Raw genomic sequence first — 24,848 nt, 5'->3', positions numbered from 1 at the left:
GTGCGTAACAATTGACGCTAAATCTCGCTTAAATGCTCGTAATGGAGGGGACAACGTTTAACAGCGATACAAAATACACCTTTTAACTCGGTGACGACATTGCTCGACAGTTAATCAAACTGGTGTAGATCATTTTGAACATTTGGACATGTCAGGACATATGTGCTGTCACAAAGATGATATGAATCTACGGCAACCTGAAACATTGTGTAATAACCCTCTATTACTCGACAACAGTGCTACTCAATTATTTTCTGTCATGCCGCCCTTAATAAGAAGAAATCATCTCAACCACGCGACTATAAATAGTATCATTTGTCTATAAAATTGTTATAAGCACACCTCTGCATAACACTGTATCCTTATTAAGAGAATAAAAAAAAAGAAAAGAAATATGGACCAACTTACAACAAAGAATTGCTTTATTAACTGTAACAGAAAAGATTTAAAGTGCATCTGAAATTCAAAAAATAAAATTAAATCCTTAATTAAACTGTAAACATTTTTTTTTGACTGACCATGTCAAACCATATAATACGGAAAAATAAAATGACAAAAAAATCTATAAATAATAATGCATTCAAACTGATCACCAACATTAACTCAGGAGCACAATATTAAAAAACAACGAAAAAAAAACAAACTTTAACCTGAAAAACAAAAATATAAAATAATTTTTTGCTGTGTGCAAAGCGCACATGCTCAGTGCAAACAAAACCCCTACACCACCGAGCGAATGCTCCCTGCGCGCACTCTGCCAATAATGAGAGCGCCACTGCCCCCTAATGTAGTGGAGGTGCAATTGCACTTTTTTTCTCGGACAGTTAAAAAAAAAATAAAAAAATAAAAATAAAAAAGCATGTTCCCCGAGGTCAAACGCGCCCCCCTTGATGGAGCCTCACGCCCCCTTGGGGGGGAGGGGGGGGGGGGTCAGATTTGAGAAGCACTGCTCTACAATCAAGCCTTAATAAATGTATGAAGTCAAACACTAAAATAGATGACATCATTGTATCATCACACTACTCCAGCCTCCAGGTGAATCTCTTGTAAATTGAATGGAGCTTTTATCTCATTTAAAGAGGTCACATAACATCTTTTACAGCTTCGTAACAAAGCATTCTGATCTAGGTCATTTCAATCTCAGGGCGCTCCACTTACATTTTTCAACTGTATGGAATATTAATAAGAGAGTTTCCACCCAATGACTTGTTTACAGAGAGACGCCATTCTGCCAGGCATCTTAATTTGATTTTGCATCCTGTGGAATGATACCATTCGCGGAGGTGGGGAATAGACTCCATTGTTGAGTTTGCCACACCGGCTTCGGTTCACAACTCACGCTGAGCACTGCATTGAAACGCTCATAAACCATATGTTCCCACACAGGTTTTTTTTTTTTTTTTTTTGTCTCAACTGTGAATGACTTCTTAAAACTAAACAGACATCGCCGCTGCGGAAAAGGACGTGCGGTCTGCCGCTCGCGACGGAACAATTCGAGATAAAACAGCCAGTTGCGACCGCAGACTCTGAAGCAGCCCGGTTGAATCCGCAAAGTGATCGCAGATGCACGCTGGATTGTCAACAAAGAAGTCAGCAAAAAAAAAAAATGAAGCACCGATGAAGAAAATGACTTTCGAGGGAAACTCGATAGAATTGGTTGAGATGGAAAAAAGCGGCATTCTAGTGCAGTATTTCCTTGCAATGACATCATCGTTAGGTGTGGGAGAAAAAAAAAAATCGGTATTGCAATATATTGTTGCGCTCTCTGTTGCAATAAATTATCGATACACTTATGGTAAATATCGATATAATGTGTCCAGTTGTGCAGTATTATGTTCTAAATGTTTATGCACTTTAATTTGTCTCACTTTACAATGTTCACAGTTAAAAGACTAAGAGGCAGTGAGGCACTATGCAGAATTTTGTACATTGTACAAAGTTTTGGCATTGAATAAATGCATAATTCGATATTTTCCTTTTTATGGGAATACCTGGTATCGGTACTCGCCCATCTCGATTTAGTATATTATTTGTTGATGGTTACAGCATCTTAAGCTTTTATAAGCCGTTTCTCAACTCAACTTTATTTATAAAGCGCTTTAAAAACAGGCATTGCTGTATACAAATTGCTGTACATGAAACAGAAATCGGTTGTGCAGTAAAGAATATAGTAACAAAAACAAGATCAAAACAAACATTTTGAAGCGAGCATACAAGTTTTTTTTTCTAATAAGAAGTAGGCGAGTGAATAAAGAAATAAATAAATTCATAGATAAATGAATAGAATAAACATCAACGCCACAAAACACCACATAAACTACCAGCCACAAAAGACACTTAAAGAATTGTGATGTATTACGAATCCCAGTATTTGATTTTTGAGGAAAACATGCCATGGTTTGGGTTTTTGTTATGTTTTGTCTTTGTTGATCACGTCAGTTGTTTTCCTTGTTTGTCAGTGTCTCGTTTGAGTGTGATCATGTTCACCTGTGCTCGTCATCCCACAAGCTTGTGTTCGGCCAATCAGTTCCCTCACCCGCGTGCGTCTTGTCCAGGTGTCCCTCGTCGGTTCATTAGTTTGTGTGTATTTAGTCACCTGTTTTCGGTTCACTTCTTGTCGTTCCGTTGTCGATTTCATGTTTCCATCTTTGCCTTGTTATTTGAGTTTGCGTCGATTTAGGACTTTTGTTTTTGTTGTTTCTTGTGCACCACCTTAATTGTATATAAGTAATAAAACCCTTTTTTGTTTGGACATTGCCTCAGACACCCCCCCCCCCCCAACCCCCCCCCCCCCCCCCCCCCCCCCCCCCCCCATACCTGGACGCTGTTACTAAAATTTTGTATGTTCTCATCACAAAATAATGCAATTGCTGAGTGTCTTGGTGGTGCACAAGAGCACAATTTAGGCTTAAAATCCGGACAGGAACTACATCAATATTTCCTTCCCTTGTGTATCTCATATTCCCTTCATTTAGATATGGATGATTTGAGAAAATGTTTTTCCATGACCATCTAATAACTATGGGGGTGTCCTCATGTACTTGTAAGTCTGCGCTTAAAAACTGAAACTATGAAGCAAGTCAGAACAGTTCTGAATATTTTTTTTTCACACTCCAGCTTCTCTCTCTTTTTTTTTTTTTTTTTTTTTTTTCTGTTGCGCTGACATGACCTGACATTTGGGGTGGCTGAATATGTATTTGGCTATCAAAATATAACGTGAATGAACATGTTTATGTCACTCAAAATGAAGAAACGGAACCATTAAACCCAAATAAGAGGAATTTTGTTATCCCTTTTTCCAAGTGGAAGAGAAAAATCAGCCGACACCAAAAAAAGCAACATTTTCAGTAGTTTTATTGAAAAATGCTTCTTCTGTTTTTCAGAAATAAATAAGAAAATAAGGCTGCGGGGGAATTCACAACATACGTGCAGTTAAAACATGAGAACAGCAATTCGATGTACCATCCAAATCTAAACTGCATTTGATAGAACACAAATATATTCCGACTGAACAAATTCTCAGGAAATTATACAACACAAACATGCAAATTACACATCTGGTAGCAGAAAAAAAAAAAAAGTTTGGTGCATTACAAGTCAAACTGTTATTTGGTTTTACAAAACGTGATTCAGAACAAACCTCGAGGGGATCAAATTAAAGACCGTAGAATTCTTGTAACATTTTTTAACATAAAATTGGACAAAAAGAACAGCTGGTGGTTCAATTTCTTTCAGATTTTTTTTTTTTCCCTCACAGGATTCAACACAGACATTAAAAGGAGCTTAAAGCGTGACGAGCGACCTTGTAATTGCTACGTTCTCATGTCAAAACAATATATGTTCAATATAACTATGGGTATCAAACCCATATACATATGTTCCGAATAGCACTTTTTTTTTTATCCTCACATAAAATGGATCATCAAAGTTATGTAAATACTACGCTCTAACAACTCCTCGTGCTAGCTATGATGCTAGTGTCTCCGTATCGCCTTTCGGTAGCGATCGCTTTCTTCGCTGGTTTTGCGTGTAAGCTGATGATTGTATTGTCTCAATCGCTCCAGCCGGCTCCACGGGTAACGACGCTACCTCCGGTTGGGGCTGGATGTTGGTGGCTACAGAAAATATGCGGCCAAATCAAATCAAAAATTTCAAATGGTATTGCACATAGGTTGTTTTTTTTCTTTTTTTCTTTTTCCCCTCTCCCTAAAATGCCCTGATGTGTTCGACTTTTGATTTTACACAAAGGAGTATTAGCATCATAGAAAAAAATACTATAAGAATAAAATTAAAATATATATTACACGAAGAAAATATGTTGCAATATGTGAGAATAAAGTCATAATTTTAGAATTGAAAGTCATTTTCCAGGAACAAAGTTGTATAAAACAAATTGAGCTGTTTGAGGATATTGTGAAGTTACACTTTAGCAAAAGTTTGACAAACAATGACATCATCAATACTTTCATCAGTGAAAAGGCTGTCAAAGTAAAATCATTCCTTTATGGGGGGGGGGGGGGGGTTCAACCATCAATTAGAAATTATTACGTTGAATTAAGCAGCACAATCCATTTGGTTTTTAGCCGTCTCGGAGGGCAGCCATTTTGTCACTTGCTGTCGACCGAATATGACATCACAGGCGCTCAGGGCTCAGTTAACGACCAATCACAGCTCAGCTTCAGAAATCAGGTAACAACCAATCATGGGTCACCTGTTTTCTGGGTTCGGTCACGTGACGTTCGCAAGCTGACCCGTGATTGGTCATTACCTGAGCCCTGATCAACTGTGATGTCATCTTCAGTCGACTGCAAGCGGCAAAATGACCGCCCCCTTGAGACGGATACAAATTTTGCCGCTTAACTTATATTCCACAAACACAATATTAACTCATTTGCTCCCAATAACGTGTAAACACGTTTTTTGTTTTATGTGTTAAGTGTCCCAAAGACGTATTTATACGTTTTTTTAATTTTTATTTTTATGCTAGAGCATACAGAAGGCTTTGATGCAGCCTCTTAACTGCAAACAGTTGCAGAAATGTTAGTTATTACACAAACGGCCAGCAGGTGGCAACAGAGCAAAGGAGAAAAAAAAAAGCTAAATTACTTCCAATTTTAAATAGATTTGCGAAAACTGACTAAACTTAGCTCTCTTCTAATGCTAATTGCTGCAAAACGGAAACAGATAGAAACATACTTTTTTTTTTTCCTGATGAAAGAAGAGACTTTAATCTTTCTTTTTGGTAGGTTCCATGCTTTTATAGCAATTGAACACAATATTCTGTGGGCCTTGCAAAATAAGTCAAAATTCAGTACAACAGCCGGGAGCGAACGAGATTGCGAAATGTGAAAATGGCGGCGAGTGAATGAGTTAATCGGAGTGTTGTGTTTAGACTAGTAGGGGCACATACAACTTTATTCCAGTTTAATTAACAATTTAACAATTTTCTCCTACTATTATGACTTCATTCTTAGCTCAAGTTATTGCATACTAAACCTTAAAAAAAATAACAACAACAATTGCGCTACGCTAAACTAGTACGAGCGCACCACTGAGCACCAATTTGTCCGACATACACACAAAAATAAAAGATAATGGTTAAAAGTAACAACTGGAACATGCTTCAGTCTGCTCACTTTGTAAAACAGAGGTTATTGCTGGTGTAAGTAAGTTAGCGGGGGGGTGTTATAAGGCACAAGCTCAGTACAGACGTTAACTTGGATTTTTAGTGAAGTGTCCGGGATCAACCATCATTTACATAGCACAACATTAGTTTTATTTACAGTCTCACCTCGACATGTACACAGTTATGAAATCCTCTTTTTGTTAGTAGTTGTTGGTTGGTTGTTTGTACATGCTCCTTCCTTGGTAGGAATTCTCTGTCTCTGTTTTTGTGTGTTCCCAGCGCTTTTGTGGTTCAAGATGCAAACAGGCCAGCAGGTTGCCATCACGGTAGCTTATAGCTGTGAGATGATGTTAGTGCCAGTCCACCTCCATTCTGGATTTTTGCCTTTTTTTTTTGTTGTAACGTTTGCTTTAATGTTCATTAGTCATGTCCACGGTGTTTTTATCCTTTTATTAATGCCCTGGAACAAATGGGCAAAGGTCTCAGAAACAGGACTTCAAACTTTAAAGCTGCATAGTAGATTCAGAGAATTTACTATGCCCAACCTGCAAATATTCAGATGGGTGAGTTGAAAAAAAAAAAAAAAAAAAAAAAAAAGCTACTACACCATATGCTAAGAATCACACACTGCTAAGCTAGAGTGATTTTGCATGCACGTTTTAAATGGAATATCAAACAAATGCAGGTGGTGGAAAGTGGTGAGTCCCAACTGACCGATCGCTAAACGCTTCCCAGCAGGGATCGTCCGATCCCGTCTCGGCTTATCGGCACAGCTAATCTTTGGATTTAAATATTGCACATGGGGGCTTGAGCGAGAGCGAATTGAAGAATTCCAAGTTGGCGGTCGTGAAGATAACAGTTGGATTTAGTTTCCGTGTGGGGAAGTTGATGTTTTTTTTTGTCCAAATTCATTGAATGGACCCGTTGTTCGTAGAATCTCTTCATTCAAATGCCCCTGAAGTTGTACAATTTGGAATTTGACCAACATTTTAGAACCCGGTAACAATGAAAAGCGCGATGATAACCCGTCTTTACACTTTAACCTTACCTACAGCTGAATCTGGAACTAATTACAGTACTTCTATATTATCTATATATTATTAGAGGAAGATCAACTGCATAGCAACTGACAGCTTCATCATGCAGTTACTATGTCCCTTATCATGCTAATGATGATAGTTTAATCATATTAGCGACTTTTAGTTTGTCTAGTCTTACGCAGTTATTATGTTTATGATGTGATAATGTGGTCAGTTGCTATTAGGAATGTAACGATATCCAAACATCACGATACGATATCACGATATGAAGGTCACGATGCGATAATTATCACGATATTGTGATATTGTTGGCGATATTTAAAAAAAAAATCACAATATTGTAAAAAAAAGAGCTTATACTAAAAAAAAAAGAACAATATTGTGCTTTTGTACATAACAGCAATGCATATCAACCACCTTACAATCTCTAATAACAATATTGAGGCACTTTACTTGGTAATGCAAGCACACATTGATCGCTTCACAAGCAAATTAGGTTCCACTTTATCTGACGATTAGCATAGATTTTAAACATAGAGGGCCAAAACATCCCTAATGAAAATTAAATAGCACTAATAAATGGTGCTAGAACTGCACAGATGTGTTCCTTTTAAATATTGTGAGCATGACGACGACGATATTGTGGCAGTTTTCATATCACGATATCACGATATTGCCCTTATCGTGACGTCCCTAGTTGCTATGGTTGATACAAGGGGTGTGAATTGCCTAGTACCTGACGATTCGATTTGTATCACGATTCATAGGTCACGATTCGATACCGATTAATCCCGATACGAATTTATAAGTCGATTGTTTTTTTTAATTCAAATTTAGAAAATACTAATCAGTAAACCTGTACAGTGTAAGATTTTGTAACCAAAAGTTGTTTCTAGTATATGCCGTGGACCACCAAAAAAAATGGCCCCCGGGCCCCTTTTTGGACAACCCTGCTGTATGGCAGTGATTCAATAATTGAGCATTTAAGGGATCGTATTTAGTGAACGGTCAGTTTTCTCGCATTAATATTTTGTTTTCACTACCACAGAACATGCACATTCTAAATGTTACCATAGAAAGTAGTGCACCGGGCTGCTTGTAATTAGTGTTGCTATGTCATGTAGTAGCATGCGGGAGTGAGGCACGTTGGCTTTTACCTGGGTATCCGTTGTAAGGGATGCCGACACACTGAGAGGAGTCGCAGTATCCTTGGGGTCCTGGTGGTCCCCTCACCCCGGCATTTCCATTACGGCCTGGAGGGCCGCGGGGCCCGGGCGGGCCAGTGGAACCTGGGGGTCCCGTTCTTGACTCTCCTTGTGGTCCTGAAAAGAGAGGAGGGAGGGGGGGTGTTAAGGGGGTGCGCGCACAAAGCCTTATGACAACGCTCGTAAATATTGAGTGGAAACGGTTGGCAGCTCTGTAATTTCACTATTCCAGTTGCTCAATTATAAAGTTGAAAAAAAAAAACACTTTGCGGAGGTACCGCTTTCTACCCACTCGTCCCGCTCCCCCCCTCAAGCTCCATCTGTCTAGACGGTGAGAACTCAGCATGGAATTTTCCCCCTCTGCCTTAAGTGAACCCATGTGTTGTCAAGCAAGCCACCAAAGAAAGCCGCTTGCGCAACATTCTGATGCGCTCGCCTTCGCGCACGCCGACGCGCGCTCGTGTTGGATTGAGTCATCAGAGTGGACTTCCTCCCCAACAGGTCTTCAGTTGCGTATCACATCATTCAGCGTTCGGTCGGGCTTGTGAGGACGGACTCGAGACAACACATGCTTTACGGATCTCACCAAAAAGGGAATCTGAGGAAGCGATGAGTTATTTATAAAAATCCGTGTTGGGATTCCCGTATTTTCCGCACTATAAGGCGCGCCTAAAAAGCCTTCAATTTTTTCAAAAGCTGACCATGCGCCTTATAATCCAGTGCGCCTTATATATGGATTAGTATTGAGCCGCAACAGGTCTTGCTGTCAATATGCTATCGGTGACCCTGCACGATCGGCAGAAGATCCCGCCATCTTGGATCGCTAGCTAATACTAATACTTAGAGAAAATAATAAAACAGCTGTTTATTCATTTTAGGACTGAATGGAGTTGTCAGAAAACTGGTTTGTAATCTATTAATAAAGTTTGACTGACCTATCTGACTGTTTTCCCTTTAGCGCAGTACCATCTAATGGATGCGTAACGTAACCCCAGCCTCTACTGTAGCGTCTTATATATGGAAAAAGTTTTAAAATTTGCCATTCATTGAAGGTGCGCCTTATAATGCGGTGCACCTTATAGTGCGGAAAATACGGCACATTATTTGTCGCGTTACAATGAAAACATTGGAAGTCTACAAGTAATCGAGCTGTATTATGACTGACATGGAAATTGGGAAATTTACTAGACGAGTAAAATGCTAAATTTAAACGCATGCTACGTCGTCGTTCGGGTGTGTGTAATATTTGGAGAAGCCCAAGCACATAAATCCTACAGAAAAGTTTGGAAATATATTTTGGTGTTTTTCGAAGATTTTACGCGAAGCAGCTGCCCAAACGAAGGTGCCTGAAACACACATATTTTTGGTCAAAATGTTCCACCATTTTAATTTGACAAAGGGGACTAGTCCGTGTGTTCAAAAGCTCCACGCAAAGGAAAATGGCGCCACAGTGCGAGTGTGATTTAGCGTTAAACATCAAGTAGCGCGGCTAGCGCGGCTAGCGCGGCTAGCGCGGCCGCTACCGAGAGATGATAAACGGAGAAGCTGCACGCTTGTGTTGCTTGCCTCATTGGGCGCAAGGTTCAACAATGAAGGTCGTTTGTCAGACGAAAGCGAGAAGAAGGAACTGCCTTACCTGGTGGTCCGTTTGAACCTCTTTGTCCTCTGACACCTGTGCCTGGAGATCCTCGCTCTCCTTTCTCACCTGGCGTACCTAAACAAATAAGCAATAAGAGTTTTGTGGTGATAAATCATTAGTAGAAAAAAAGAAATTCAAAGAGGAAGTCAACACATTTTTTATTTTTTATTTTTTAACAATAAAATGTTCTATGTGTCCCGATATGACTTTTTCCACATCTGCTACGATAGCGATATTGCAGCCTAGCGTACTCTCCGATATCGAGATTGATCTGATACAATATCAGCAGAAATTATACACATTTTTCTTTATTTTTACTATGAAATGTTAGAAGGTGAGCTGTCAAAGGTAAAGCGATTACTCATTGATTAATCATTCAAAAATATCGCATTAATCATGTATGAACACAGATTATTATTTTTGACCGCAGATGATCCTTTTAGCTTGACAGCGGATGGCTACGTTAAAGGTTGTGCTTGAGCAATAAACATGACTAGATACATTAAAGTAAAGCATTTCATAAATTTTTGCTTATGACAGTCAGAAGATTTGTTCATGTCAAGCTATTGGGGTCATCACCCCCCCCCCGCAATTTATATTATGCAACTGATTAGAAAAAGAGTAGGATGAGAGTCTGCAGTTAAAAAATAAAAAATAAAATGTTGAAGACGTCCTCATTACGTAAAATATCGGAAAAAAAAAAAATTAACACATAGCAGATGCTCTTCAAATGTAGCAGGCAAAAAATGTTGATATAAAATCTTTTTTAATTAAGTAAGTAATCATGATTAATCAATATTCTAAGATGTGATTAATCTGATTTTAAAAAAAATGTAATCGTTTGACAGCTCTAGTTAGAAAAGACTTGATCAGGCGATACTATTCAAACAAAACCATAGTCAAAAATATGTACCATTTATTCCAAACAAAATGGGTTACACAAATTCAACCGCAGACATGAGAATACGACTCTTGAATAAAATAAATACAAAATTAATTCATGACTTATAACATTAAAATAAATTATTTGAATTAAAAAATTAAAGAGCGGAGATTATGGATGTATACCGATATAATCCAATACTGTTTTAAGGGGTGGGGGGGGGGGATCCGATATCTGATATCAATATTAGATCAGGACACCCCTAGTTCTATGTGCCCCTACTAAGTCTAAACATGATTAACATTGCGTTTGCGGAACATGAGTTTAGCAGCAAACTCCACCCATTTTTATCCATCTCATAGGGCGGCCATTTTAACACTTACTGTCAATTGAAAATGACATCACAGTTGCTCGGGGCTCAGATAACGACCAATCACGGCTCAGCTTCCGAATGTCACATGTTCAAACTAAGAAAACAGGCGAGCCGTAATTGTTTGTTACCCTGAGCAACGGTGATGTCATTTTCAGTCGACAGCAAGTGGCAATATGGCCGCCTTCTCAGAGGGATAAAAATAGGGGGAGATTTTACTGCTTAACTCATATTACACTAACGCCATGTTTATACAAATGGGGACCCATAGAACATTTTTGGGTTGATTTCCCCTTGAAAGCTCACATATGGAAAGGAGTTACGTTGAACCAGGTGCAGACGACACCCGCCTCTTACGTAATCCATTCACAATTAGCGTGAGCTTAAACTCGACTTGTATGGAGCGAATCTTGGCAGAACAGCTCAAGTACCTCTTTCTCCTTGACTTCCAGGTAAACCGGGACCTCCTGGGAAGCCGGGTCGTCCGGTTTGTCCGGGCTCTCCGCGGGCTCCCGGTTCGCCGGCTGGGCCAGTTGGACCAGGTGGCCCTGGATTGTTGCTACGGTAACCGGAAGGAATCTGGTTGAGCATCTGATCAATTCTGCTCATCTGACCTGGAACAAATAAGAAAACGTGTTAAGAGTGGGACGATCATTCTTTCTGAAAAACGAAAAACTACATTTTATGTTAATTATAAAAAACATAAATAATATAATGCTATAGATAACATAAATGCTATAATTATAGCAAAAATTTCCTTCATTTTATGATTTTATTTGATATATTTGATTGGGGATGATTTTAAATGTGATTTTAAGTAGATTTATTTTGATATCAACAGAAGTGATGTCATCTAGCAGCAGCCAATAGAAAAGCACCTTCAGATGAAGTCGCTCCAATGTTGTTTTTTAAATATTGCGCACAAGTAATACACATTTCTTTTAAAAACTAAAACTAATACTGAAACTAACTAAAACTAAACTAAAACTAAGCATTTATTAACTCATTTACTCCCAATAACGTATAAATACGTTTTTTTAATGTTCTAAGTGTCCCAAAGACGTATTTATATGTTTTTTGGAGGTTTTTTTTATGCTAGAGCATACAGAAGGCTTTGATGCAGCCTCTCAACTGCAAAGAACGGTTGCAGAAATGGTACACAAACGGCCAGCAGGTGGAAGCAGAGCAAAGGAGATCAACCAGGGCCATGTAGAAAAAAAAGCTAAATTACTTACAATTTTAAATAGATTTGCAAAAACTGATGAAACTTAGCTCTCTTCTAATGCTAATTGCTGCAAAACGGAAACAGATAGAAACATACTTTTTTTTTTCCTGATGCAAGAAGAGACTTTAATTTTTCTTTTGATAGCCATAGAACACAATATTCTGTGGGCCTTGCAAAATCCAGTAAAAGAGCCGGGAGCGAACGGGATTGCGAAATGTGAAAATGGCTGGGAGGGAGTGAATGAGTTAAAAAAAAATAAAAAATAAATGATAAGGGTGTAGAAATGTTTTGCTCACTGTTCACAAGCTGTTCGCAAACTTGTCTCGCAATGGAACGCATCATGTTTTGGGATGCAAAGTCTCCCTGGAAACACAAAGTTGGATGAAATCAATGTGACAGTGACGGTCGTAAATGACTGATTCAAAGAAGGTGTACATACCCGCTCGCCCTTTTCTCCTTTAATGCCAACGGGACCCTGTTAATGAGAGGAATATCACATGTTTATGTTTACATCAAGCACTAAAAACGATCCTTCGATTGTTTTGTCGTCAGATACCGGGCGTCCCGCGTCTCCTGGTTTTCCTGGTTTGCCTGTAACTCCTGGTACACCTGGAGTGCCGGGATTTCCCTGAAGAGGGACAAAGAAAACGGTGATATATCATTAACTCATTCACTGCCAGCCCAGTAAAAATGGATCTTTGACGTATGGCTGCTCGATTATGGGGAAAAAAATAATAATCAGGATTATTTTGGCAATTGTTGAAATCACGATTATTTTGTTGGCACAAAACAAGAAAATGTTTAAGCGTTTAAAAATATTAGGACCAAATTTAAAAAAAATAGAAACACTATAATTAAGTTTTGGACCAAACAGAATTTATAATAATATATATTTATTTATGTTGGCAAAAACGTGAAAGTTGGAGTGCAGCATATGCACTGTTGCTGTTGAGCACTTTATTTTTTATTTTTTATTTTTTGGTACAAAATTAAACAAATACAAAAATATTAAGACAAATTAAATTATTTGAAACACTATATTTATGCAAGTTCCTTTTGGATGAAACAAAATTGATCAAATTAGTTATTTTAAAATTTTTTTAAAAAAAAGGTGCAAATGTATACATTTAAACACCTCAAGAATCTTTTCAGTTTGTGATTATGCTGATTTTGTAATTGTGGAGTGTAATAATTGAAATTATAATTGAATTTCGATTAATTGCACGGCCCTAGTTTGACGTTTATAGCCGTCAATGGCACTGAATGAGTTAATTTATTTATTTATTTAATGTATTTATTTTTATTTATTTTTTTGGTAGAAAACAAGAAAGTTTTTAAACATAAAAAACAAATACAAAAATATTAAGACAAATAAAATTATTTGAAACACTATATTTATGCAAGTTCCTTTTGGATGAAACAAAATTGATCAAATTAGTTATTTTAAAATGTAAAAAAAAAAAGGTGCAAATGTATAAATTTAAACAACTCAAGAATCTTTTTAGTTTGTGATTATGCTGATTTTGTAATTGTGGAGTGTAATAATTGAAATTATAATTGAATTTCGATTAATTGCACGGCCCTAGTTTGACGTTTATAGCCGTCAATGGCACTGAATGAGTTAATTTATTTATTTATTTAAATTATTTATTTATTTTTTGGGAGAAAACAAGACAATTTTTAAACATAAAAAAACAAATAAAAAAATATTAATACAAATTGAAATTATAATTGAATTTCGATTAATTGCACGGCCCCAGTTTGACGTGTATAGCCGTCAATCCATCCATCCATCCATCCATCCATCCATCCACTTTCTCTATATGTGCGTTTTATTTCATAATCACTTGATCATTTGACTTTTATAAGCGTAAGAATACTTTTTTTTGTGTTATTATAAGTTGAAAAAAAATACTAATTTTATTATCAGTACAATATATTTTGTGAGACATCCCAACTTTTATGGCTTGACTTACGACTTGCTTGAAATTCTGTGGAGACTTGACTTGTTTTAGTTTTGCCGCAGTAACTTGAGATTTGCTTGAAACCGAACGAACTTGAGACTTGCACACGTGTGTGACTAACTTTCCACCTCTGGTATTAAGTCCGTTTCCACATTAACTGTTGCATGAATTAATTTGAATAATGATCTCCCATGCTAACAAGTGCATTAGAGGACCAATGTTGCCAAGGGCTCGAAATGGAGATGGAAAACAAACGCATGTCAAAACATCCTCTGCTCGTCGCACTCATGAGATGCACATTTTGTTTATTTATTGTATGTTGGCATGACGCCTGTCCACAGCAGAGCTGGATTAATGACATTCAGACATCCCATAACCGCAAGGGAAAGAAACGGGAGGATCCATTGCAGAATCATCGTGGCGGCACAAGTATGACGAGACGACAGTAGAAAAGCAATGTTTGCGCATCAATATATATATATATATATTTTTTTTTAAAGCCCATTTAATGCACCACACACACTTACCATTGGCCCCGGCGGGCCTCTGGGTCCAGATGGTCCGTCCTTTCCTGGTGGCCCCTGCGTAGAAACAACATACGTGAGCTACAACACACTGGGGACGCTCGACAAGCGATACATCAGTGTCATGACTTTGTATTGATTTCAGTCTTTAGTCCAGGGGTGTGCAAACTTTTTCATTTGAGGGCCACATACAGAAAATCGGAAGGACGCAAGGGCCACATCATGTGATGAAGAGAAATTGTGTTTAGTCCTAAACATTGTACAAATAATTTATTTGTGCTTTTGCATATTTAGAAAAATGCTACAGTATATAAACCAATTTATTTGTAATATGGCAGTTGGGTTATTATAGTTTTGGAATTTTTCATTTTAGTTAGTTTTTATTAGTTTTCAGGGTGGTTCTGTTAGTTTTTATTAGTTTAGTTCTTTAAAAATGCTTAGTTTTAGTTTAGTGTTAGTTTCAGTATTAGTATTATTATTATTTTTTAAATGTATATTACTTGTGCGCAATATTTAAAAAACAGCATGGGAGCAACATCATCTTTTGGTGCTTTTCTATTGGCTGCTGCTAGATGACGTCACTTCTGTGTGACATCCTTTCACACTTTCATTATTCCGGTTCATATCAAAATTAATTGACTAAAAATCACACTTAAAATCATCCCCAAAGACTCATGCATTAAATTAATTACCAAAGACTAAAACGAATGACATTTTTTGCTATAATTATAGTTAGTTTTAGTTAGTTTTGTAAATATAAAATGTAGTTTCAGTTAGTTTTCGTTTTTTAAGAAGCATTTTCGTTTTTATTTTATTTTGGTAACAATATTGTTTTTTTGAATTTTAGTTTTTGTTTTTTCATTAGTTTTAGTTAACTAAAATAACCTTTAATGGCACCAGTTTTTTTGATAACCTTCCTTCTTACTTTGACCATCTCCAAACATTTTAGTTTTGTTTATTTTATTTGAACTGAGTTAAATGCCCTTTTTAGCATATGTCGCGGGCCACTGAAAAATGGACGGCGGCCGCAAATGGCCCCCGGGCCGTAGTTTGGACACCAATGCTTTTTTTTTTTTTTTTTTTTTTTTTTTTGTATAAATTAGTACCTTGAATATTGCTGCTGACAAGTTAGAACATGCTGTGTGTCATTACAACAAAAATTTTTTGTGTATACAGCGGGTTGAGTAAGTTTGCGATCAACATCAAATAAATGAACGTTGTGTACATACCCGCGCTCCGCTTAGTCCAACAGCGCCCAGAGGACCGCGTGGTCCGGGAGAACCCTGCCAGAAAAAAAAAAAAAAAAAGCAGACACAGTCAATCAATGTGCAATGATCAGGAACAAACTTTTCATGCTGTTAGCAAATAACTCTGCTCAAATGGACTATAAAGATACAAAAAAAAATAAAATACTACATTTTCTCAGATATTGTGCCAAAGTCGACATACTAAGTTCAGACTCAACGCAGTTGATAATGTTATCAACATATGATATCCGTGCGTATTAATGATGGTATACAGAAAAACAATTCATTCTTTTTAACCACAGTTGAATGGTAAGAAAGTCCAAATTCCAATCCAGTGTTATGTACATTATACTTCAATGTCAATCTCCAAATGCGATATGAAGCAATATGATCACGAAGATCAACTCAATGTTAAGTTCACATTTTTTTTTTGTATTATCTTGGGTTACAAAGTAAAGAAAAGAATATGTTCCATTCCCATTTTTTCCCGTTTTGTAACCGGACTCCACACTTAATAATTGAACTGTAATCACCGTTCTACCGTTTGTCAATCATCACTCCCCCCTTTTGAGCGTGCGGGTGTCCCCGAGGATGGAGGCTAATCCTTCCACTCTTGAGTGTGGTTTCCATGCTTGCCGTGTCAACTGAATCCGAGCTCCCGGAGCGGCAATTCTCTCCATGAATGCTTTCTTACTTTTTGTTCAGAAACCACAAGAAGAAAAATGGGGGGTATACTTACTTGCAGGCCAGCTAGGCCGGAGTCTCCACGATCTCCCTTTGGTCCGGGGCGACCCTGAATGTAGAGAAATGCTTGTTTTTATTTTGGATTATACATCCTGACCATTGAGGGTAATATAATATATACATAGGGCTGTTGGATTATGGAAAAAATAATAATCACAATTACTTTTGGAAATCATGATTATTCAAATGTTTGTTTGTTTTTTGTTTTTTTTAATGTACATTATTTTTTTAAATCATTTTTATGTAGTTTTTTTTTTTTTTTTTTTTTAACCGTAGGTTCCTTTGGGACCAAACAAACAAACAGACTTTATAATAATATGTATTCATAATAATCTATATTTATTTATTTATGATGACAAAAACTTGAAATTGGAGTGCAGCATGTTGCACTGTGCATTTTTGTGGTACAAAACAAAAGTTGAAAAAGTAGAAAACAAATGAAGACATTTTAAGACAAATAAAATTCTTTGAAACACAATAATTATGCAACTTTTTTTGGATGAAACCAAACTTATTACATATACTTATTACATTTTACAAATTTTAAAAGGTGCAAATGTACACATTTAAAGAATTCTTTTTTTATTATTATTATTAATGTTTATTTTTTGTTTGTTTACGATTATGCTGATTTTGTAATTGTGGAATGTAATAATTGAAATTGTAATAGAATTTCGATTCATTGCACAGCCCTATACTTCATCCCTCTCAGTATGGATGAACTCTTCCTGAGTGCCTTTCCTCACAGGGTTCTTCTGTGCCCCGCCATGTTGTGATTTGCATGTCTGTCGGTGTGCGTGTTTTAATCGTTTAGCACTTTGAGTTGCATTTGAATGTATGAACGGTGCTATATAAATAAAGTTTGATATACATGTTGCAGATAACTTTTTTTTTTTTTATTTTTTTTTTTTTTGTGTGTGTACGTGAACTTACAGGTGATCCAGGAAGAGACAGTCCATTTGGACCTTGAGGACCTGGTGGTCCCATTGGGCCGACAAGTCCAGGATCACCGCGTGACCCCACTGGGCCCTGCCGAGATGCACAGCACAACCAATTGATCAGATATTTCACTTGATAATAGGAAACTGTCAACATCGGTTTGTCGTTTGAGTATTGAAGATCCTCCATCTCCATCTGAGGCCAAGCTGAATGAGAATAAACAGCCGTAACTACATTCAGATGTTGCTCCTTCTGTTGTGATTGAACATATTGTTGCAAAGCATACTATCAACTGCTCCTGGAAAATCACAAGTATGTGTTTCAAATCTGGGAATTGTCTTCGTAACAGGCTTTTTTTGTTGTTGTTGTTGACTTGAAAACATAAATGACTGTAAAAACACGACAAGATGTGAAAAGTGAATCAAAGGTTTCGCTCACAGGCTTGCCCGGGTCGCCTCGATCTCCACGCGGTCCCTTAGATCCCGGGCCGCCCTGGAAAGGCAAAGCGATCGAAAGAACACAGTGTGAGTGCAACGACAGCAGTGGATTCCAACAGCCCCGAAATGCACAGCCATATAAATGATCTTCGCACGAGATGAGTGGGCTTACGAGCGCACATTATCCAGTCGTTTTTTTTTTCCGACAGGCATTTATCTTTTGACGCTACCCGACGAAACCAACATTTCATTGCGTGCTCAATTGCTCTCCTCGGAGGAAAAGAAAACATCTCCTGAGGCGAGGGACATCCTCAGACTTCTGGAGATCAAACTGTATCGCAGGCAAACGTCGAGCTGCTCTTTATGGTCGCGCCATCATAGGAATCGATGGCATTGTCATCATTGTCATAACATATGTGATGTATGAGAGAATGTTTTACAGGGTTTTTTGTCAGTATCAGCAAACCTATTTTAATGCTTTTTATAGCCGTTTTTAATACAACATAAGTCAATGCCCACGTCGCACTGCATATACACGCACAAGCACATGCACACGCACACATGCATGCATGCTGTTTATATATTAGAGCTATCATTTAGTTTAATTGATCACATGATTTCTACAGTTAACTTGTGATTAATCACAAATTAATCGCACATTATATCTGTTCTAAGTTTTTCCACACTAGTTACCAAATACAAATTTGGTTGTATCTTGTAGTTCACTGATTCAGTAATTCAGTAATTCATAAAGTAATTTGAAGTTGAAAATACATACTAAACAGTTGAAAGGATTGTGAAACACTCGTCATCGATTTGTGTTGAGGTAATTTTTTTTCTGCCACTAGGTGGCATTTGTGTTTCATGTTGGACATTAGTGACAGTTACAGTGCATTTTTCTTTTCAAATTCAGAGCAATTGGACTCCAGGCCATATTGTTCATTGTAAATTACAACTTGTCACAAATACATATTTTTTATTACATTTATTATTGCTAAATTATGTTGCACAATGCTGGATGTAAAATGAAGCAGTTTTTTTTGTTTTTTTTGTTTTACATCAATTGTATCTACATTTTAATGAGCGTGGACATTATATTTAAAGCTTTTTTAATTGTATTTAAAGCCTTAATTTGATCAAAAATCCATTTAATGACTTGCAATGCTTTTTAATGTCCCGCACAAACACTATTTTATCAGCAGTAGAAGAGATGAAGACAGGACAGAAGAACAGTGTGACTTTACCGAAGGGCCGGGAGGCCCCTGGGGGCCGATGCTGTCCTGTGTGCATGTGCAGGAGTGGGGGAGGGACGGGCACTTTGCCTCATCTCGCTGCAAACAAAAGAAAAAAGGATTAGAAGAGGGAAATACACGTGTAGGTAAGACCAGTAATTAGCGGTGTTGCCATCAAGATTGCTTCATCCTCATCAGAGAATCAGAGAGTGGTCGTGCTGCAAAACCTCACAATCAATGGAAATTGGGGAGTATAATTGAAAAAATGTGTGTATGCATACTCCTGAACAGAATCTTAACAAATGTGTTTAATTGCTAGATCTATAACGCTCATTTTCAAACTAGCATAAAAATCCTGTGGCTAACCCCCTCAAAATCGCCCTGAACTCATTCACTGCCAGCCATTTTAGAAAATTTCAAAATTTTCAATACCCATGTGATATTACGTTCAATAATTATATATAAGCCGAATCTACCAAATAACAGAATAGATTCCCTACATTTTGTCCCGTCCCGTTCTTTTATAATTGTCAGTAGAAAAATGTAGGTTTGCCAAAATACAGCCATTTCTCCCATGGACTCTGAAACTGTGTTTATTTGGTATAAAATGGGGCAATGATGTCATCTACCGGTGATTACGCATCAGTGAAGTTGTTTCCAAGTTTGACATTTACAGTGGAGCATAGTCAGATTAGCCCCCATTTATCCCCGCTCTAAAAAATACAAGTATATTTGTCAAAGGTAGTGAATGTTAAAAAGCTTTTTTTTATTTTTTTATTTATTTATTTATTATTATTTTTTTATTTTTTATTTTTTGCTGGTATCCATCCTCAATGAGAGTCAATAATATGATTGAATAAAATAATGTGAAAAATGATTGTTCCTTATTTTTATTTATTTTTATTTTTTGAGAGATGATAGTTCCTTGTTATCCCCCCTGTGTTATGCAGATTTTAACACCAAACAAAAATTTTCACATTGGGGGAAAAAAAAAATGTTATTCAGGTGATTTTATAGTTTTTTTGTTTGTTTTTTGTCAAAGTTTCCATTTACTTCAATGGAAGTACAGTCGAATTTGTAACGCAAAGAGACATTCTGAGACATTTTGAGAAAAACATCCCTCCAAAGTTGCACTTGAGCGTTCCAACCAGTTAACGATCATGTCATCGAACACTCGTGTTTTTCAAAAGAAACTTACCGTGGCGGGCAGGTCGCAGCATTTGTCTCGGCTGATCCAGCTCAAGCTGCAGATAATATCGAACATCTGGAGCTGGAACTAAACAGCGGTAGACGAAAACATCGACGGGTGTTAAAAATGGCTTCCATACATGATGACAATGCACAGTGGTGAAAACCGACAGCGGAATACTGGGAACTGAGCTCTTTTTTTTTTTTTTTACTATGCATAGCATAGACACATATGGGAATTAATTTTTTCCGAGTTGTTCAGTGAAGCTGTGAACCAAATGAGATGCGTTTGCACATGTGTTTTGCAAAAAGTCTTGTTTCACTTACCGTCGCAGACTGCCTCCTCCCAGCCCGGGCCATCTTGCCAAGCACTTCGAATCCCTCCAGTGTGATGTTGCTGGCCGCCTTGACGGGCTTCTCCCCCACCTCTTGACAGTCCAAGTTGAGCTTGACCTTCTCTGGAGAGATGGTGATGTGGAGCTGTTGGTAGAAGACGATGGACGGGTGTCACATCACATCGTTACGTCTTTTTTTTCAAACTTCGCAGCTGCCAAACAAACCAAACATTTGATAATGCGCAGGGATTTTTGAAAATATGGGTTTGACGTTCCCTTCTTTGGATTTGTCTGAGGTCTTACTGACCTTTTCAACGTGAAGGAAATGAAAGAATTAAGGAAAAGAACAACCTCACTGAACCGTTCTCAACTTTTTTTGTATTAAGCTTTTTAAGACGCTCATACGTCAATCCACGTAATTGCTTCTTTCGGGAAACTGTTTAGACTTTCCAAATCTGCGTTGATTAGCCGCTCGGATATTACCATCCAGTGGTTCCTGATTCAGTACACAACTCCCGTTTGATGCCTTTGCTGATGAATGGTGCACAACAGAAGGAAATAAACGACCAGCCGGCAGCAGCCTGCAGTGTGTGTAACAATACAGAATGACTTTTTGAGCGTCAATTTGCGTCCGGAGGACCTTGCTTGGCATCGCGAAACTATATCATTTGTGGCGTACCGAGCTTTCGTTTCACCAGAACACATTTTCCCCTACTCAGCGGTTAGACACGTTTTCTTTATCGTGCAATAAGCAAGACATTATTCCTTTCTACAAAACCTTAACAAGCGCGGTCTTGGAAACTAATCTCTCGTTACTTCCTTAGGATCTGGGACTTGGGTGGGCTACACTCTTATCCTGATGTTGTTTTGAACCAAAATTTTGATCTTTGTGCTGTCATTATCGAATATTTTTAGAATTTTTAATCTATCAATTATTCAATCAATTAATTGACTAATCAGATCATTTTAATTTTGCATTCAATTGTATTTTTATTGTATTTATTTATTTTTATTTATATTTATTTTTTATATTTTATTTTTATTTATGTATTTATATTGTATTTATTTTCATTGTATTTTATTTCATTTTCCATTTTTGTACTTTAAAAAAGTGGGGTTGATTTTTTACTATGTTACCGGTTCGGTCATTGTTTTCCAAAGTAAAAACAGATGTTATTTTATATTTCTTATTTTGGTTGTAGCCACGAAAGACTACAGAAATCAGTGAACAATTACTGTTGATATGCTGAAATCTATGGAAGCCCAAAAGTGTCAAAATTCAATAAATAAAAAAAGGTCATTTTGAAATAACTATCCTAAGATAAATAACAGACAATTAAATGTTTTACAGTGACGTTATTTTTGTGGATTAGCATGAGCATCCTCGCTATGGACTCCGACCCCTCAAGTGTGGGAGTCAGGGAGTTCCCAAGAGGGGAAGCGTGGCTCTCGTCTGCAAAAGTCATCCTTGAGAGCTTTCCCACATGCTCAGCAAGCGGTCGACCACGACCTCTCAAACCCGGGTTGCTCTTTATTTACAAGTTGGGAGGGGAAAGCCAAACGCAAGCACTCGATGACCCAGCGCGGTGGATTCGAACCACATAAAATTACTCTTAATACATGACAAAAATGAAAAGCCTTGAAAGGATTGGGTAGCAAGAAATAAAAGGAACATTGTGCTCCTTACCAAAAATTAAAATACTGTATTTTCCCTTTTCCTTAGGGTGACTCTTTAAAAGTACAATAAAGGTGAAGCACTACCAACATACATACAATTCTGAATGTGGTTGTTGGACTCAAACAATGTTTTAGTTGTGCTATTTTTAAATTTATTACAGAGATTACTAATGTTTATACTATCCATTACTGGGAACGTACTATTATCGTAATAGTTAAAAGTTAGATTTATAGTATTGCTTCAAAGCGAAGTTGAGAGAAGCAAAAGATCTACAGTTTCATTGGCAAAACACACGTCTGTGGTCAACTTTGAGTTACATTTTTCGATGGAACAATAGTGTCTGAGGCCTGATGGATTACTTTTGGGGTTGGAACATTTGAACACTACCTACATTTATTCAAATATCAGCATTTCGGCTAAAATCTTGACGCAGAAGCAAACATGAGTGAGGGGAAATGCGTTTGACGAAAATGGCAGCCTGGGGAAGCGACTGTCAGGCTGTGACATTGACACAGAATAACATGGCTGATACATCCATCCATTCTCTTGACCACTTATTCCTCACAAGGGTCGCTGGAGCCTATCTCAGCCGGCTTTGGGCAGTAGGCGGGGTACACCCTGGATTGGTTGCCAGCCAATCACGGACAATTCGGAGCACCCAATTAACCAGCCACGCATGTCTTTGGAATGTGGGAGGAGACCGGAGTACCCGGAGAAGACCCGCGCAGGCACGGGGAGAACATGCAAACTCCACCCAGGAAGGCCGGAGCCTGGACTCGAACCCGAGTCCTCAGAACTGGGAGGCTCATGACTGATACCGATCTTTGTATATAAATCAGCAAAACATGACACCACATATCACTGGCGGCGGGTGGAATCCTCATACCTCCAAAATCATCATTTTTCAGGTGACCAAGAAACGGCATGTATGTTCAACCACTTGCTGGCTAACCAATAATATAGATTTGTGGGGAAAATGTGAAATTCATAAAATTTTGACGTAAGTAGTTTTGAGTTTATGATGCCAAAGAGGATTAGGACCAGTGAAGAGATAAAAAAAAAAAAAAAAAAAAAGTGTGGCAGAATTCTAACTTAATTCTGACTTTAATCTCAGAATTCAGACTTTAAAGTGAGAATTCATACTTCAGTCAGAATTCTGACTCTAATCTCAACATTCTGACTTTAAAGTGAGAATAATAGTAGCACTAATAACGCCAGAACTCTGACTTTATCCTCAGAATTCTGACTTTAAAGTGAAAATTCAGATTAAAGTCAGAATTCTGACTTCATTAGTGCTACTGTTACTTTCACTTTACAGTCAGAAGTCAAGTCAAGTCAAGTCATCTTTATTTAGAAAGTGCTTTCAAAAAGCCTTAGCTGTCAAGTCTCACCTTAAAGTCAGAATTCTGAGATTAAAGTCAGAATTCTGAGATTAACTCTTTGACTGCCAAAAACGTTTAATAACGATTAGTAAAATTAAGATGTATGCTGCCATAAACGTGAAATGACGTCATCTACGTTTTTTTTGTTTTTTTTTGTTTTTTTTTCTTAAATGGACGGACCAATGTCTAAGTGCAGCGCTGCCTGGTCAATGGGTTGTGGAATCAAAAACACCGCCTAACTGTGGCCAGCAGATGGCAGCATTGTGTCTCTCTTCAATGAGCTGCTGGTGCATGGAATTACAATGAAATGTGACGGAATCTGATGGAATCTGATGAATGCTCGTAATTGGCGAAAAGGCACTGGAGTTTGTTTTTTTTTTCATAATGTGTGGCAGTAAAAGAGTTAAAGTCAGAACTCTCACTTTAAAGTTAAAATTTCAAGAATAAAGTCAGAATTCTGCCAACTTTTTTTCCCCTCTCTCTTCACTGGCCCTAATCCTCGATGCCAGCAATATGTAGTGGAGGGTTTAGCCTAATCAGCCCACATGTATTTTACGTTACACATTTTCACGGCATAGCACGCACAGACGCCATACATCCTCCGCTATGAGGTGAATCTGTAACTCTAGTGGCCAAAGTGTCAAGAAACCACATCAGCACGGTCTGCCAAAGCATGGAGAAGTGCCACTCGGTCAGCAATCCAGTAAATAAGCGGCTTAGGTAGACCGCCGGGCCGCAAACTAGCCACCCAGTGTACATTCGGAATACAGTCGCCACCATGGTCACGCTCTGAGGGCTCACACATAGAAATTATGCTGTCCCATCGCTGATGCCATTAAATCACCAGCAAACATTTTCCAGGGTCTCATTCATTCATGAAATCCCCCCCCAATTTAAGGTTTGTGGTTTCGAAATAATGACACTGGGATTCCAAATTTCACAGCACACAGTGTTGATTTCATTATACTGTATACTTTCACAGTGAACAAAAAAATATCAATATAAATTTATCCATCCATTTTCTTGACCGCTTATTCCTCACAAGGGTTGCTGGAGCCCATCTCAGCCGGCTTCAGGCGGGGTACACCCTGGACTGGTTGCCAGCCAATCGCAGGGCACAGAGAGACGAACAAGCACACTTAGGGACAATTCAGAGCGCCAAATTAACCTGCCATGCATGTCATTGGAAT

At 37.8% G+C, this 24,848-nt stretch overlaps 1 protein-coding gene across 1 annotated transcript in view; it reads right to left on the bottom strand.

Moving 5' to 3' along the window:
- Positions 1-3,337: 3,337 nt before the first annotated feature.
- The window catches only part of col12a1a (collagen, type XII, alpha 1a), a 74,723-nt gene continuing 53,212 nt past the window's right edge, over positions 3,338-24,848 (bottom strand). Inside the window, exons 52-66 of the mRNA XM_077538721.1 lie at positions 20,591-20,743; positions 20,274-20,351; positions 19,088-19,174; positions 17,845-17,898; positions 17,401-17,496; positions 16,463-16,516; positions 15,706-15,759; positions 14,480-14,533; positions 12,545-12,616; positions 12,428-12,463; positions 12,285-12,351; positions 11,195-11,377; positions 9,508-9,585; positions 7,824-7,988; positions 3,338-4,115 (exon numbers count right to left, since the gene is read on the bottom strand). Coding sequence (XP_077394847.1) covers positions 3,967-4,115; positions 7,824-7,988; positions 9,508-9,585; positions 11,195-11,377; positions 12,285-12,351; positions 12,428-12,463; positions 12,545-12,616; positions 14,480-14,533; positions 15,706-15,759; positions 16,463-16,516; positions 17,401-17,496; positions 17,845-17,898; positions 19,088-19,174; positions 20,274-20,351; positions 20,591-20,743 — 1,380 coding nt within the window. The 3' untranslated portion in view covers positions 3,338-3,966. The remainder of the gene's footprint in view (positions 4,116-7,823; positions 7,989-9,507; positions 9,586-11,194; positions 11,378-12,284; positions 12,352-12,427; positions 12,464-12,544; positions 12,617-14,479; positions 14,534-15,705; positions 15,760-16,462; positions 16,517-17,400; positions 17,497-17,844; positions 17,899-19,087; positions 19,175-20,273; positions 20,352-20,590; positions 20,744-24,848) is intronic.

Source organism: Festucalex cinctus, chromosome 12, assembly GCF_051991245.1.
Source record: "Festucalex cinctus isolate MCC-2025b chromosome 12, RoL_Fcin_1.0, whole genome shotgun sequence".
In the NCBI taxonomy this organism is placed as follows: Eukaryota; Metazoa; Chordata; class Actinopteri; order Syngnathiformes; family Syngnathidae; genus Festucalex; species Festucalex cinctus.
This window is presented reverse-complemented; position numbering and strand designations above follow the sequence as displayed.